General features: G+C 50.7%; 1 protein-coding gene across 1 annotated transcript in view; it reads right to left on the reverse strand.

The window, feature by feature from the left end:
* Positions 1 to 2,815: 2,815 nt before the first annotated feature.
* Positions 2,816 to 14,245, reverse strand: part of CSMD2 (CUB and Sushi multiple domains 2) — a 305,852-nt gene continuing 294,422 nt past the window's right edge. Inside the window, exons 63-71 of the mRNA XM_055800542.1 lie at positions 12,962 to 13,073; positions 10,846 to 11,025; positions 10,224 to 10,289; positions 9,486 to 9,647; positions 8,823 to 8,935; positions 7,998 to 8,085; positions 6,816 to 6,954; positions 6,081 to 6,257; positions 2,816 to 5,569 (exon numbers count right to left, since the gene is read on the reverse strand). Of these exons, the coding sequence (XP_055656517.1) occupies positions 6,098 to 6,257; positions 6,816 to 6,954; positions 7,998 to 8,085; positions 8,823 to 8,935; positions 9,486 to 9,647; positions 10,224 to 10,289; positions 10,846 to 11,025; positions 12,962 to 13,073 (1,020 nt within the window). The 3' untranslated portion in view covers positions 2,816 to 5,569; positions 6,081 to 6,097. The remainder of the gene's footprint in view (positions 5,570 to 6,080; positions 6,258 to 6,815; positions 6,955 to 7,997; positions 8,086 to 8,822; positions 8,936 to 9,485; positions 9,648 to 10,223; positions 10,290 to 10,845; positions 11,026 to 12,961; positions 13,074 to 14,245) is intronic.

Genomic DNA, 14,245 nt, shown 5'->3' on the forward strand with positions numbered 1-14,245 from the left:
ATAACCTACTGGCAAAGCCCCGCAGAGCTCCAAGAGGTTGTAACCATCCTTCCTTCGTCAGCGTCCTTATCGATCCAACAGGAACGCTACCACTGCCCCCAAATCCAAAGCAACACACATCTCGGGCTCGCTGTGCCATGAATGAGTCACACCAAAGTCCAGCAGAGCCTGACACGGGGCACAGCCTGTGGAAAGCTCCCGGAAAAAAACTCGGCTCCATCCCACCGCCTTCCCTGCTGACCTTATTACAAAGTAAACCAGCCGAGGCCAGCTGAGAAGGGAATGAGACCAAAAAAGATAAAGTGTCTGTGATCTGGAAGAGACAAATAAAAGGCAACGTGAAAGCCACAGAGAGAGCATCAAACTCGCACCAGCGCAGCCGGCGTGGGCAGAGCAGAAGCAGTAGCAGGACATCAAAGACCATGCAACACCCTTTTTTTTTAAACAAATTTTGTCAATAAGTGCTGAGACACAAGCTAATTGCAGTCAGTCATCAGCAAGGGGAAGAGAGGAGGCTTTCAGCAGAGAATGTAACCTCATTAAAGCAAATTGGGGCATCCTGGACTAGGAACACCCTAGAGTGCAGGGCTTTGATGGAGCGCAAGAAGAGGGTGGGGGTGTCTGCAGACCCTGTTATCCCACCTCCCACTGCACAGAACGGTTCCCGTTATCCCACCTCCCACTGCACAGAACGGTCCCCAATATCCTGCTGCACACAGCTCCACGCTGGGCACAGTTTTTCTGCCTCCCTTGACAGAGCTGACTAGGCCTGATAAAAACTTGCTGGAAAAGCAAAATAATCAATTCTGCATACAGAGAGGAATTAGCTCCGCGCTCTGGGAGGGGGCAGCAACAAGTAGTTATTTCCTGGCCCACGTAGACTCGGGCTGGAGCAAGGATGCTGCTGGCCCTGCCCTGGCAGCTGGGGAGGTACCACCGCCCGCACGGACCAGGCGGAGCAGCGGGAATGTCTCATGGGGCAGCCGCCGTAACTCAACAAGCAGCTTTTTAACGCGGTCCCAAGGACGCCCGACTGCGCCACTCTGGCAGGGGCATGGAGCTCTTTCTTGCAGGCTGATTGCCACAGCAATTAAATGACTAATTTGTTGTCTGGCTGCACCTTTCTCTAGAGCTTGAAGAGATTAAAGTTTTGCCCTGTTGCAGATGTCTCATTTTACAGCCTTGGCTTTTAAGCTTCCAAATATTTTATTTCCAGTTCCAGCCAGAGATGGGGAGAAGGAACGGGCACCGGGGCACACGGTTGTCACCCATTGGTGTCACTCTAAGCAGCATCATCCCACCTTCCTGACCTCGGGAAGCACAGAGCCACCAGGAGCCCTTGGCACGCTGGGCATGGAGCTGTGGAGGGATGTCCATGGGATGCTTTAGGCTCCCTTCTGACTATCACCAGAAGCCGATGCTTTTTATTTGGGCTGCAGCAAGGTGACCCCTACCGTAGGCTGCTGACAACGATGTTATACTTGAGCCAACGTTGCATCAGCAAAACCACCGGTGTGGGGCCCCTACAACGAGGCTTAATACAGGTCAGAGCAAAAACATGTCGACAAACTCCACTGAGGAATCTAGAAAATGTGCCTATTTGTCACTGAAAAATGCAGCAATCTCAGATACTCTCAGAAAGTGTGACAAGAGACATGTAACAACATATTCGATGTCCCTTTCCAACTGGAAAATTCTCTGCCAAATTAATTTCCCACTTAAAAAGCAACGTGAATTCAGCCCCAAACCTGGATCAAGAGAGCCATTACTGGCAGCTGGTCTCACTTTGGGCAGTTGTGCCCTTTTTCGGTAGCAATGCTGAGCAATAAAGCAGAATTTCAAAGGTTTTGTTTGTGTCTTTGAAGCTCTAGTGGAAGTACCTGTTTTCAAGGGGGCTCTGCTCATCTGCTGTGACAGAGGATCCCTGAGCTCCCCAGCAGCCCAAGCATCATTCCCAGCTGGAGGGGTGGGACCACAGCTGGAATAACGTCATATCCCATTAGCGCAGAGCAAGTGGGAAGACAGGAGGGCACCGCAAGGGCCAGCAGCCAGATGTTGGCTTGGTTTAGTCCCTGTGGGCGAGCCTGCTGCCGGCCACGCAGCACAGACCGCATCCCGGTGGTCCGACCCCGGGTGGGGGCTGCCTTCCCAGGGCACCACGTGGGGTGGGCATCCTGGGGCGGGAGGGCAAAGCGTGGCGATGGGGAAAGGGGTTTGCTCTTGCCCGAGTCCTCCATCATTTACCTGTGCCTTCCTGAGAGCCGGGACGTGCAGCTGAGCATCTGTGGAGCGAGGGTCAGCCCGGGGGGTGCAGGCTTGTCCCTGCGCGTGTGTGCGTGCAGGGCGGCATCCAGGGCATCCTAGGAGAAACCTCTGGCAGCTCACGAAAAAGGCACCAGGAAATGTAAGAAAAGCAATGCAAAAATTTATATTTTATTTTAAGTCAAAAATTTAAAATAGCTTTCAAATTCGGTAAAGTATGCCTGAACACAATGAAAAGCCTCATATACAGAGACAGATAAATTAAATTGTATATACTGCAGACAAGCCAAGTGTATGTATAGATTACATATTTACACTTTTATGTAAACCATATTTATACATTTTATTACATTTACAAAAAAAAGCTGATCTTCCACTACTGTTTACTACAATAATGAAAAAACATTTACATTGTGTTTTTTAACTGTACAAACTTTTGATTCATAAAAATATATCTCTGTACAAAAGAGGGATTTTTTCTTTTTTTTTCTTTTTTCTGTTTTTTTTTTTCCTTTTTTTTTTTTCTTTTTTTTTTCTTTTTTTTTTTTTGACATAATGCAAGTCCTCTGGGCACAAGAATGGAGAATGTCATGTATCGGGTCCCAGCCAGCTTGCAAAAAAATGGGACAACACCCCCTCCACTTCTTTTGTTGCTTGGGCAACAGCAGAAAATGGTACTTAATGGGTTGAAAGCAGCAAGTCTTGTTTCAGTAGAGCCCCCCCCTTCTCCCTGCCTCGGGTGTTCAAACCCCTCGGGTTCATTTTACCCACCTTGATACAAGTTTCTCCTGGCCATCCCACGGGATGAGCGGGATTCAGCAAGGTCTGAAAGCAACCGCGGGCTCTGCGTGCCTGTGTGTGCATCCCTGCGCCTCCTCGCTGCGTGCCCAGGGCTCGGCACCGGTCGCAGCTGGGAGAGGTTTTTCTTGAGCTCAGTGATAGGAGCCTGGGAAGATTCAAGTCCTGCTGTTGCGGGATGGTGCTGGATGTTTGGGATTTGGGTACTGGAAGAGGAGCCGGGACACTGCAGCTGTTGGCACTAGCGCAGCAGCTACAGCAGAACGGTTCAGCGTCATCCTTCGGGATGCGCTCGGCGAGGGAGCCTGACCCCTCGGCTGTGTTATGGGGGATGGACGACGGCCAGGAGGACGGGCTGTGGGTCTGGCCAAGGGTGCGAGCTGCAGCATAATTTAGGTTGGAAGGGACCTCGGGGCAAGATGCGGGCCAGGAGAGCAGCGCTGGAGCTGGGAACTAGCTGCCTACTTGCAAGCCAAGGAGCCAGGGAGGTATCTGGGTCTCATTACACCGGTGTAAAGGGGAGGAAGCTCCCTGCGCCTTCACCGCAGCCGCTCAACTGATGGAGGGGAGACATGCCTCGGCCACAGACCCCACCGCAGCCTGGCTGGGGTCTCCTCACCTACCCTTCAGCTTGCTCTGGGGTACATCTCCTGCAGGCTGGAGGTGCCCAGAGCGGAGCAGGCACTGCTGCCAGCCTGCCTACCCCAAGGCATTTAGTCCCATAACCAGCTGGAAGGTGAACCCACCCACCCACCTGTATTTGGCATGAGCTGGGGTCACACCTTGCTGCAGCACATGGGCCGGCACTGGCCCTGAGCCACCTGCGTGCCCACGGCCACCGGGCAGCGCCGCGCCAGCTCCCGTCCGTGCCGGAGCAGGTCCCATCCATGCCGGAGCAGGGCTCCAGCTCACCCATGCGCTTGCACCCACCTCTCAGGAATAAATCGGAGCACCTTTGCGTGCTTTGGAGAGCAGAGATGGCATTTTTTGGCAGGCTGGCTGTTCAGCCATTAGGCTGTAGGACGCTGCTTACCCTAAGAGCACTGAATAAGAGACAGAAGTAAAAAAAATAATATATATTTATATACAGACACACGCGCACACACACGGAGTAAAAGGATAAACAAAACAGAAAAAAAACCCAAAACTACCCTGTGGTTTGCATTAGGCAAAACCTCAGCTGACATTAGGTAGGGGGAAAGCCAGCGTTTGGATGCAAGCACGGATGTAAACGCCACCCCATTTGTTTTAATCCCATTTTCCCTTCGAGCTTTCTGCGAGGAGCAGCTGCTTCGCCGACACGCACGTCAGCGGGCTTTCACCCGACCGGCAGCCGGTGCGATGGCACTGGTGCGTTCCTCGACTCCAGCCTGGCCTAAGAAACGGTGACTCAAACCAAACAGACTAAACCCCGAATCAACAAAAGCAGCTCTCCTCTTTATTAGAGGAGGACAGTGTCATCACAAAAGCATCGTTCTCTTCTAAGGGAGGAAAAATGTCAAGCCGTCTTATCTGCTCTCCTGAAAGCCAAGGCAACCTTTCTGCCTCTGGGAAATAAAGGGAACAGCTTTGGATAGAAATTAAAACTCTTATTGCATTGCCATTTGGAGGATCAATATGGAAAGGGCAAAGGCTTTTGAACGCAACTGGGGGAAACCAGTATTTGTTAAGAGTTCTTTTTAAAGGGGTTTTTGTCCCTTTGTGTCCGTCAGCAATTTCCTGTTGAGGGTGTCTGGACACAGCTAAAACTGGCAGCTGCTGGGAGAGGGCTGGGGCTGGGGGGACATCTCCCTACCAGCCCCGAGAGCTGCCTGAAACGAACACGGGGCAGAAAGAACCCAGCAAAAATGCCCAAAGGATACTTAAATAGGGGGAAGAGGAGAAAAGCTTGCGCAATTCTGCTTTTCTCACTGAAAAGGTCCCATGTGAAAACTCTTCCTCTGCAAAAGCCCTGGCTTAGAAAAAAACAACAAAGAAATAACCCACGAAACCGAATAAGGACAAAGCAAGTACTCATCCTGTCCCGTACCGGTATCTTCCATAAACCCCAACCAGCACCTTGTGTGGTGCAACCTGCTTTTACCTCTCTGTTGTCCGAGCTCTTCCCAAAGCAGGGGGAAGCTGGTGGGACCCCGCACACCCCAACTGCTCCCTCCAGGAACACACCACCAAGAGCAGGTTGTCAAAGCCTGCCCATTGCCTCGCCTCCCCGGCCCTCCACTTCCCCAGGTCCTCCTGCTGGGCTGAGCCCCACTGGCAGGGTGGGAGAGACGAGCTGTGCCGGAGTGGACCTTTGGTTGGCTTCGTTATCCACGGCAGGGTGGAGAGGATGGGTGAGGACGACGAGAGGACACCCCTGCGGTCTCTCAGGAGTTAACGCAAAGTCCAACGAGGTGTAGCAGCTTCTCCACAGCCTCAACGAAGTTGGGAGGAGGGAGATGGGGAGGGAATGGATGGAGACTAGTGAAATGAAACACAATCATCCACTAGACACCGACCCCGGAGGAATCTGGGACAATGGGAAAGGAGGGGCGAGAGAAAAGCAAACAGCTTGTTAATATACACGGAAACGCTGGGAAAGTCTGCTAATGGCTTTGTCGTCTCAAACTGGGAACGTTCCCGTCTAGAAGTGCTCTACCCACAGGATACTTTCATGACACTTGTTCTTTCTCTGTGCCTGTGCAGTAAAAGTCTTAACCCCTTTGCTTTATCCTCTGAGGGTGCAAAACACCCTGTCTGGAGTCACACCAAAGACTCCTTCCTTCACCTGCTGACTGCCCCCACCACAGGGCTCTTGGGATTTGCTTTGTCACCGGTCCCCAGGAGGCCATGCCCCGACTGGCAGCAAGCACCTGAGACTGAGGGATGCTGGTTTGGGTCTTGCCCTGGGCAGAGACGATCTCCTGGACCACCCTGGGTGCTCCTTTGAACCACCACTTCCATACAGCATTTACAAAGTCCCAACCAGGAGGAAAGGGGGGGCAGCATCCCGCTCTCGCGTCCCCTTTCTGCCCACTCACCACGGAGGGGCCGGGTGCTATACGGCTGTGCACACCGTGCTGACTGTGAACTCCGTCTCGTTGGCCATGATGTCCGTGGGCTGCAGGTTTCGGTCGTACATCGGATTTTCAAACGTCGCTCGGACGTTGGTGTTCTCGTGGCCCGCATAGCCATTGAATGGGACTTTGGGTCTTCTCCTGCGGGGTGTCGGAGAGAAAATCCAGCCAGGTCAGAGCTACTCCTGCGGCAGGCAGCTGTACAGCCCTGGCAAGAAGTCAGTGGGAGGGGAAGAGCTGCTTTTGAAGAGGGTGAACAGCAATAAGGCAGAAGGGCCCTACAGAAAAATCGTGCTATAGATCCGCAGCAGCGGCAGCTCCCCGGGCTTTGCTCCCTCTGCCGAGCTGCCAGCCTGCACAACACTTTGCAGGGCAGCAACATTTCCACAGCCATACATTGATCAGGAGAAATCACTAACTTACAACATATGCAAAGCCAGCCTGAACGCTGAAATATTAAATTTACTTTGCCTTATCCTACTTAATGTTGCCACAAATCTTATTAATGGTCATAAAAGCCCTCAACGCTCGCTTCTCCTAACACCCTCGCCCCGCCATGCATGCTCGCTCCATTATTTTTTCACCTTCTGAATTAAATGAGAAATCAGATCTAGGGGGGATTGCTTTTAAGTGAAGCTCAAATATTTCTGCCAGCCCCCTGACTTTGTTTCAGCTACTCGCCTCATGCCTGCAACCTACCTGTGTTTGTAGAGATAAAGCACAAACCCTGCAATAATCAGGGCTATGAAAGGCACAAGAATGGCAGCTGCCACAGAACTGCTGTTTGATGCAAAATGGTGTCCTATTGATTCTGGATCATTTTCCATCATGCTGACGTCTGAAACACAGCAGAAGTAAACACATTTCAAAACAACGCTGTGGGAAAGTGGGGTTTGCTTGAGTTACAGGTTATATCCTCATCAACGGAATAAGATGGTTAGAAGTGTTGCTGTAAAAGGTAATCAAAAGCTGCTGAGCTGCAAGAAGAATTGTTTGGAGATCTAGCCTAGCTTAGACATCATCATTTATTTAGCACTGCAATTAAAGAGAGTTGTAAATAGATTTATCTTACCACAGTGCTCAAACTTGGATGCTTAAAGTCAAGCTTTAAGGGAGACTTTCAAAGGCTGCAATAAGGAGCATCTAATTCTCCATAAAGGTGATAAGAGTCCAGGGTCAGATTCCAAAAATCCTAAGAGACTGAAGAGCTCAAGCCACATTAAGAGATGTTTAGGAGCTTAGAACGTGGGTGGTTTAAGCTCTCAAGTGTCTCCGTGATTTCCCAAAGTGAGAGGGAGGCCACTTTTTGTGGTAGCAATGGGACTTGGGCTTTTAGGTCAGACATCTGGCAACGCGGAGGAAAAAAGTTTCCAGCTGCTATTTGTGGCTCCGAAGCCTTTGCCTTAACAGCAAACCATGCATTTAAATGCCTCGCTTTGTTCCCAAATGCAAAATCCTGTTGTTGTGTTCTTCGCCTCCCACAAACCTTACACTGAGGGTGGGTTTCGCCCCCATTGCCAGAATATTCTGTGTTCAATGTGTTTGCTATTTCAGCACAAGGCAGGGCAGAGCTGTGCGTCCATCCCGCATGGGGAGGAACGGGGGTGAGGAAGGAGTGGGATGCAGGATGGAAGTGCCCCCATGAGGGCACTTCACCCCAGGGGTTGGTTTTGGGGTTCCCAGCTCTCACAAACGCTGTGTGGAGAGCAGCTGGGAAGGGTTAGCTTAAACCCGACGGTTTAAAACCAGCTATAAAGATCTGGCCCAGCAGGCTGAAAATTACAAGCCAGAGGGACAGGAGAAACGTTCCCTGTTTGAAAACCTCCCCTACCACCCAAATCCAGCTTGCAAGGGGAAAAGTGGCAACCAGAGGAGGTTTACCAAGTCTCTGAAGGCCAAACTGCCCGAAGCCTTTGCCACGCACAAAGCCCTGGTACACAAACGTGCCGCTTGAAGACTCTGACGAGACCTGTGATGACAGGAGAGCACACATCAACAGATTTGTCCAAATTTGTCCTGGGATTTGAGCACCCATCTTATCACAGCCTCTTCCAGGGCCATGCCGGATTCATCTGATTCAATTCCCCAGAAAATCACGATGTTTTCTAACTGTTCAATGACTTTTTAAGATTCTCACGTCTCAAAGGAAGGAAAAAAAGAAACATTGGCAATAAACTATAGAACACACTGCTGATTCAACAGGGATGGTGAGGGCTCTGGGCTACAGCTGGCCATGGGTCAATCAGACCCAAGTTTCTTCTAAGCTCCAGTAGATCTCTCAGGGCATGGGAAGTTACCAGACACAGAAACTGAGCTGAGAAGTTGATTCCATAAGGGAAGATAAGCTCTTCTAGCTCCATGTTTAACAGACATCAAATGTTAAAATGGAAGTAATGATGTTGGTTTCTCCTTTAGTGTTATCTGGAAAACTTACAGGCTTCAAACCAGAGGGCAATAAAAAACCAAAACCCCATACAGCTGCAAGGGAGCATGGAAGAGCTGACTGCCGTGTAACGTTATCTCATGTGCTGGAAGAGTGCCCTGTGTCTCCTTCCAGCAAGCAGGTCACTGGAGGATAGCAACCTCATCTTGCCACCAGCTACGGGAGTTATCCCCTCAGCTTCAGCAAGAGAAAAGCCAGGGTTGTGACAGCAATGAGAGGAGTGGTGTGGGTACGCTTTGTGTACGAGGTGCCCCAGCACTTACGTGTCCATCTAGAGCCCATTTATCATTTTTGAACTTGTTGACAAAGATCTCCACCGGCCCCGTTATTTGATAAACCTGGAGAAGCAGGTGCACGTCTTCCTTCTTGTAAATGCCTGAAAAATAAGTGGCTTTTAATCTTTTGATCACAATGACTCTGAGTTTGAAGTAATTAAATTCCTACCTGAGAGAGGAGAGAAATCACCACATCACCTTAGAGCGAACAACTTCTCCCAACCCCATCAGTGGGATGCACGGGGAAACACACCATAGGCGCACAATCCCCACCCCCCCCCGCCCCAGATGTTAAAGGCATCTTGCTCATGGGAAAAGACCTGACTGGTAACACCGAGGTGACGCTGCTGGATCAGTAACACCCTGGTGCTCCAGGGAGGGCAGGGACAAGGAGCACTCACATCATTTAATATTGTTTTATCTTAAACTACAAGCCCACCACCCCCGACGATGGGCTGGGCTGAGCTACCTTTTGGGTAGAGTCCGAGCAAACTCAGGCACATGATTTTGTTTGTCTTGGTCCAATCAAAGACCAGAGACTTTAATCAGAGCATCAACATCACTCATGGAGCAGAGCACGCAGCCCCTTGCTCTGCGGTACCGCACAGGACGAGTGTAAATCCCTACAAACAAGCACGCTGTCTCCCTTACCAGACACCTGGAGCTCCACGCCACTGTGGTCTATCAAAGTGGCGTTGACTTTACTGGTGGTGGGGTCAAAGCTAGTGACAGACAGCATCGCAGGCTGCTTTTTCCCCATGTATTCGTAGGAGCCTTTCCAAAGGGAATTCCTTGCAAACACATCAGCAGGCACTAGAAACCACAGCAATTTGGGATGCATTGAAAAACAAGAGCATTGCCGTTTATTTTCATTTTTTTTAGAAATCAAAATAGAGCACATTCCATTCTTTCTTTGAATTCACAAATACGTATTTAAATATCTCCAATCCCACCCACCCTCTGTGTTACCATCACTGAGTACAAAGCCAAGGAGAACAAACAAGCTGATGACTTTAATTCTGTTGTTTTGACAAAAAATGCCACCGAAGTTTTAAAAACAAACCAACCCTGAAAACAATTACTTAGGAAAAGCTACCAAACCCTTTTTTTTTTTTAAAAAAAAAAAAGCTCTGATGTAACACATCCCAGAGGGCTTGCATCTCTGGAGTGCCCTGAGGTGGGTGCTGGTACCCAGCTCCCTTAGGGCTCCCACCCATCTCCAGTGGAGCATGAAGAGGATGGTGCACGTGGGCTGCGTTCAGCACGTGGTGCTGCAAGGAACAGCCGGGTTTCTGGCTGCCCTGGGGAAGAGATGGGAGGAGATGGACCTAGTAAGGTCCAGGTCTGGTCCTAACGCATCCCACAGAAGAGCGAGCGCTGTGACGGTACCTGACACCTTGGCGAGCGGCGGGTCCCGCGCGGTGCCGACCGGCCTCCCGCTGGGGCGGACATCAGCTGGAAGAGAGGGGCAAACATCAGCCCGTCAGTATTGCCGTGCCTGACGCTGTTGAGACACTTGTGCTGGTGCGAGTAGAGGACAGCCTTCGGCTGGCATCGCTCACACGGGTGACGTGGCTGCGCATCCCTGCGTGTGGGGGCTTGGGACAGGTTCCTGCCCAGCCCATGGCAAACAGCACGAAGCTTCATTTTGCTGTCCTCCCCTGCCAGCTGCTCCAAACCACAGCGTCCAGAGAAGCTACCAGCTCTGTTTCAAGAACAGACCATCCCGTGTTCCTGATCTAAGCCTCTCAGGTGGCTAAACGGTGGATGGCGTAAAGAAAAATCTTGTGCAGATGCTTCTGGATCCAAACCATCAGGCAGACCCCCCCCTAGCTATCACAGCCCCTGGAGCTGCACAGGACCCTGTGAGCCCCACAGCCAGGCAGCCACACGGTTCCTGGTGTACTGGTGCAGCTCCAGGAGCAGCACTGGCTCTCCGGGGCTGCAACGCTCCCCTCCACGGAGGTGCAGGCAAAGGCGAAACCCGTGGCGCATTGCTCAGAGCTTTTACCGAGGCAAATGGGGGGTTTCCCCGTCCAGCTGCCGTCTGCTTTGCAGGTTCGATGCTCAGATCCTCCGGTGAGATAGTACCCGCTCTGGCAGGAATAGATCAAGGTGTAGCCCAGAGATGGCAAATCCAGGGCTCCGATGTTGGCATGGGAGGGGGTCTCCGGCTGCTTACAGTGGTGAGCTGAAAAGCACAAGGAAACAGATATGAGAGACACCATCCAGTTGTACACCGAATGGCAGAAAAGTGATGCCATGATGTCAGCAGGGACAGAAATCTCTTAGAAGAGCTTTTTTCAGCAAAAGCTTTCTTCGCTCACTGAGGGAGACTAATGTCACGCTTAGATTTTCCCCAGCTGGATGAATTAATGAGACTGCTTCCCGTGCTTCGCTGGCTAGATCACTCTGTCTGGCTAAAGCTCTCAGGGGATCCTTTGCTCGGTCCCAGCTTCCATCAACTGAAAATCAGGCTCTGCCATCCCTAGCTTTTAAGGGAAAAAAGCCAAAGCCAGATGATGCTGAAGGCACCTTCTTCCTTTGCACTCCAGCACCAGAACCATGTCCCAGGCTTCTTTGTGGACTGAAAATTGACCGGGTCTTGATGTCCTGCAAAGGCAGTTAAGCCAGTGATTCCAGTGAGTGCACTGCAGTGCTGGTTTTGTATAATCTCTCTTCCCAGGACCACTGTCCTCCCAGTAACTTGCACCTACCTGTCCGTCCATCGGATCACTCGGTAAGTCCTCAGAAGCGTGTGAGTCATAAAAGCCTAAAATTACTCAATAACTTTCAGGATTTGGCCACAGAAATGGAAGCTGAGCTTGTCCAGCTCCCTGCCACCAGAGCCCGCACCGCTCTACGAGGTCCTGCTGTAAATGTGTCACCGCTTCCCTTGAGAAGTTACGACACAAAATGAATAAATCACCGAGCTGGGACGCTCCCTCTCACCCACACTGTAAATTTGCCCTTTCTGTGGCTCTCCAACTGCTCATGAATGAAAACAAACCCTCAGCAGCCTTCAGGAGGTATAATCTTCATCCTCATTTTACAGAGGATGAGATGCAAAACGCAGGAAGCTGAGAGACCGACCCCACCTCACATGGTCTGGGACCCCCGGCCATGAGCCCCCAGCCCCATGGGGTCGTGGCAGCTCAGCTCTCATTAGCTGGAACCGCATCCAGCTCCGTGCCGCGGACAGAGGCGGCTTTACACAGAACCTACAGCCTAGTGGTACCCACGTCTGCGCCAATTTTTCCTTTACCACGGTTACAACAGGAGATAAACAACTCAGCACTCCTGGCCACCACGGGGAAGCCAAAACCATCTTGTATTTCCATGCACCAGGAGCAAAACCCCACACAGAGCCACAGCGGCATCCCTGCAGCCTTCCCGTCCGGCAGAGAGCCTGGGCACCCAGGGATGCACTGCCAGCACCCAGAGCAGCAGGGATGGGCAGCTCCATCCAGAGCACCCCCTCCCCCACCTCCCCTGATGCTATGTGTAAGAGCTTTTAAGGCAGGTGCCCTGGTCGGGCTGCTCGCAGAACAAGCACCTACAGGGTTTGTTAGCCGAAAAACCTCACAAGGGAGAGGAAAAAGCTTTTTAATACTTATGATACAGAGGTCATGGTGGATATTACCACTCAAATACATTAAACTGAGCTCCTTCTGGTGTAGCAAGGAAAAGATGATAGACAGCTTAAAAGAAAGAGCAAAATGTTTTTAGAGATGAGGAGAAACACTGCTCTGCCGGAGAGCCCTTCTGGCTAAATGTTAAACATCGGTCCCTGGAGTGCGAGCTCACGTTGCCGCCATCAAATGCGGTTTTGGAAGCACAGAACAAAGTCTCACCTGAAACTGTGTCTCTGAGGAAGGGACAAGTGAAAAAAAAAATCATCTGAAATCAGGAGCGGCTGCTGATGTAGTCATGTCAGGAGAGAAGGAATTGTGTGATCTCCCTTTTCTTCAAGAATATGTATGATCAGAGCCCCACACACCCCCACCTCCCCAAATTACCAGCTCTTCAGAGCTGGCACAGTGAAGCACAGCGACAAAACAAGGCGACAAGTTGAAGCTTGGGCAAAGGCACCGGTTTCCTTTGTCAAAACCTCTCCCGAGACTTACGGACACAATCCGGCTGCACGCCGCTCCACGTCAGGTTGGGCAGGCAGGTCCTGGTAGTGGAGCCCTGCAGCAGGTACCCCTTCTGGCACTTGAAAAAGATGATGCTTCCCACCTGTTTATTAAAGAAAATGTATTTTGAATTAAGAAATTTAAAGTGCTGAAGCTGCCAACTGGCAGAACCAGGCCTTGGCCCTTGTATAGCCCTAATCCAAGGCTGGTTTAAAACTTAGTCAAGCTAATCAGCGGGAGACTAAAGAAACAATAGATGATCAATTGGTGTACGCAAGTGCTCTCCGTTTTTATAAAAATTAATATAGATGAATATCCAAAGACTAAGCGTGCTTGAAGGATTGTGTGAGTTAAAGCAGGCAGAAAGAAGATTACGATCCGAGGAGGAGCCTGGAACCCAGGCGGAGACTGGAACCGAATAGATGGATCAACTGGGACAGAGTCAGGTGATGGATTCACAGAACTGACGAGACTAAAGGAAACTTCTAAAAACTTCAGACATCAGCTAATGATTTGATAAGGGTATATAAGCTGCGATGCATCCCTTTGCTCTTTGCCCCTCAATTCTGAGCTGTGATTAAAGCAAGCCCAGTGGTACCCACAGCTGCGTGAATTTTTCCTTTAACACTGTTACCACAGGAGATAAAACACTGAACCTCCCAGTGCAATGGGATTCACCCATACTTTTAATACCAAAAATCCCATCGTTTTCCATCTTCTATACGCTGGAGAGGGCAGTCACCTGCTTTCTGCCCTCACTGCCCTGGTGTTGAGAAAGCTCTCGGAGCCCCTGGGAAGCTGCAGCCCGTAGCTGTGCAGGGGGTTGCTGCTTTTAGTGATAGAGGCGAGGCTGCTTTGTCTTTAAAATACAACCAAAGCCAGCAAACACAGGTGCTGTCAGAATGGGCTGAGATTTTTGCCAAAAGGGATATTCAGTATAACCAGCATCAACAAATGTCCTGCAGCCCCGTTACAAATGCCAATTCGGATTGTGAAGAGCAAAGAGGATCACAAAACCCAAACCTGACTTTTCGACATTTTTGCGGCATGCTTTTTGCAGACTATCCGCATTTTTTGCAATTGATTTCCACCAAATTACCATTATTTCATCCCACAATGGAGCTCGTGCCCCGTTATCCCAACTGGATTTGCTTTAAAACCAAAATATCCTGGAATAAAATTGCCAAGCAAAGCTTTGAACACCCTCCCCATCCTCCGTAGCAAGGCTGTACTGTGCGGGCCACCTCCTGGCTGTCCCTGCGGCCGGGCTGTACC

This window comes from Falco peregrinus, chromosome 3 (genome assembly GCF_023634155.1).
Source record: "Falco peregrinus isolate bFalPer1 chromosome 3, bFalPer1.pri, whole genome shotgun sequence".
NCBI classification, from domain to species: Eukaryota; Metazoa; Chordata; class Aves; order Falconiformes; family Falconidae; genus Falco; species Falco peregrinus.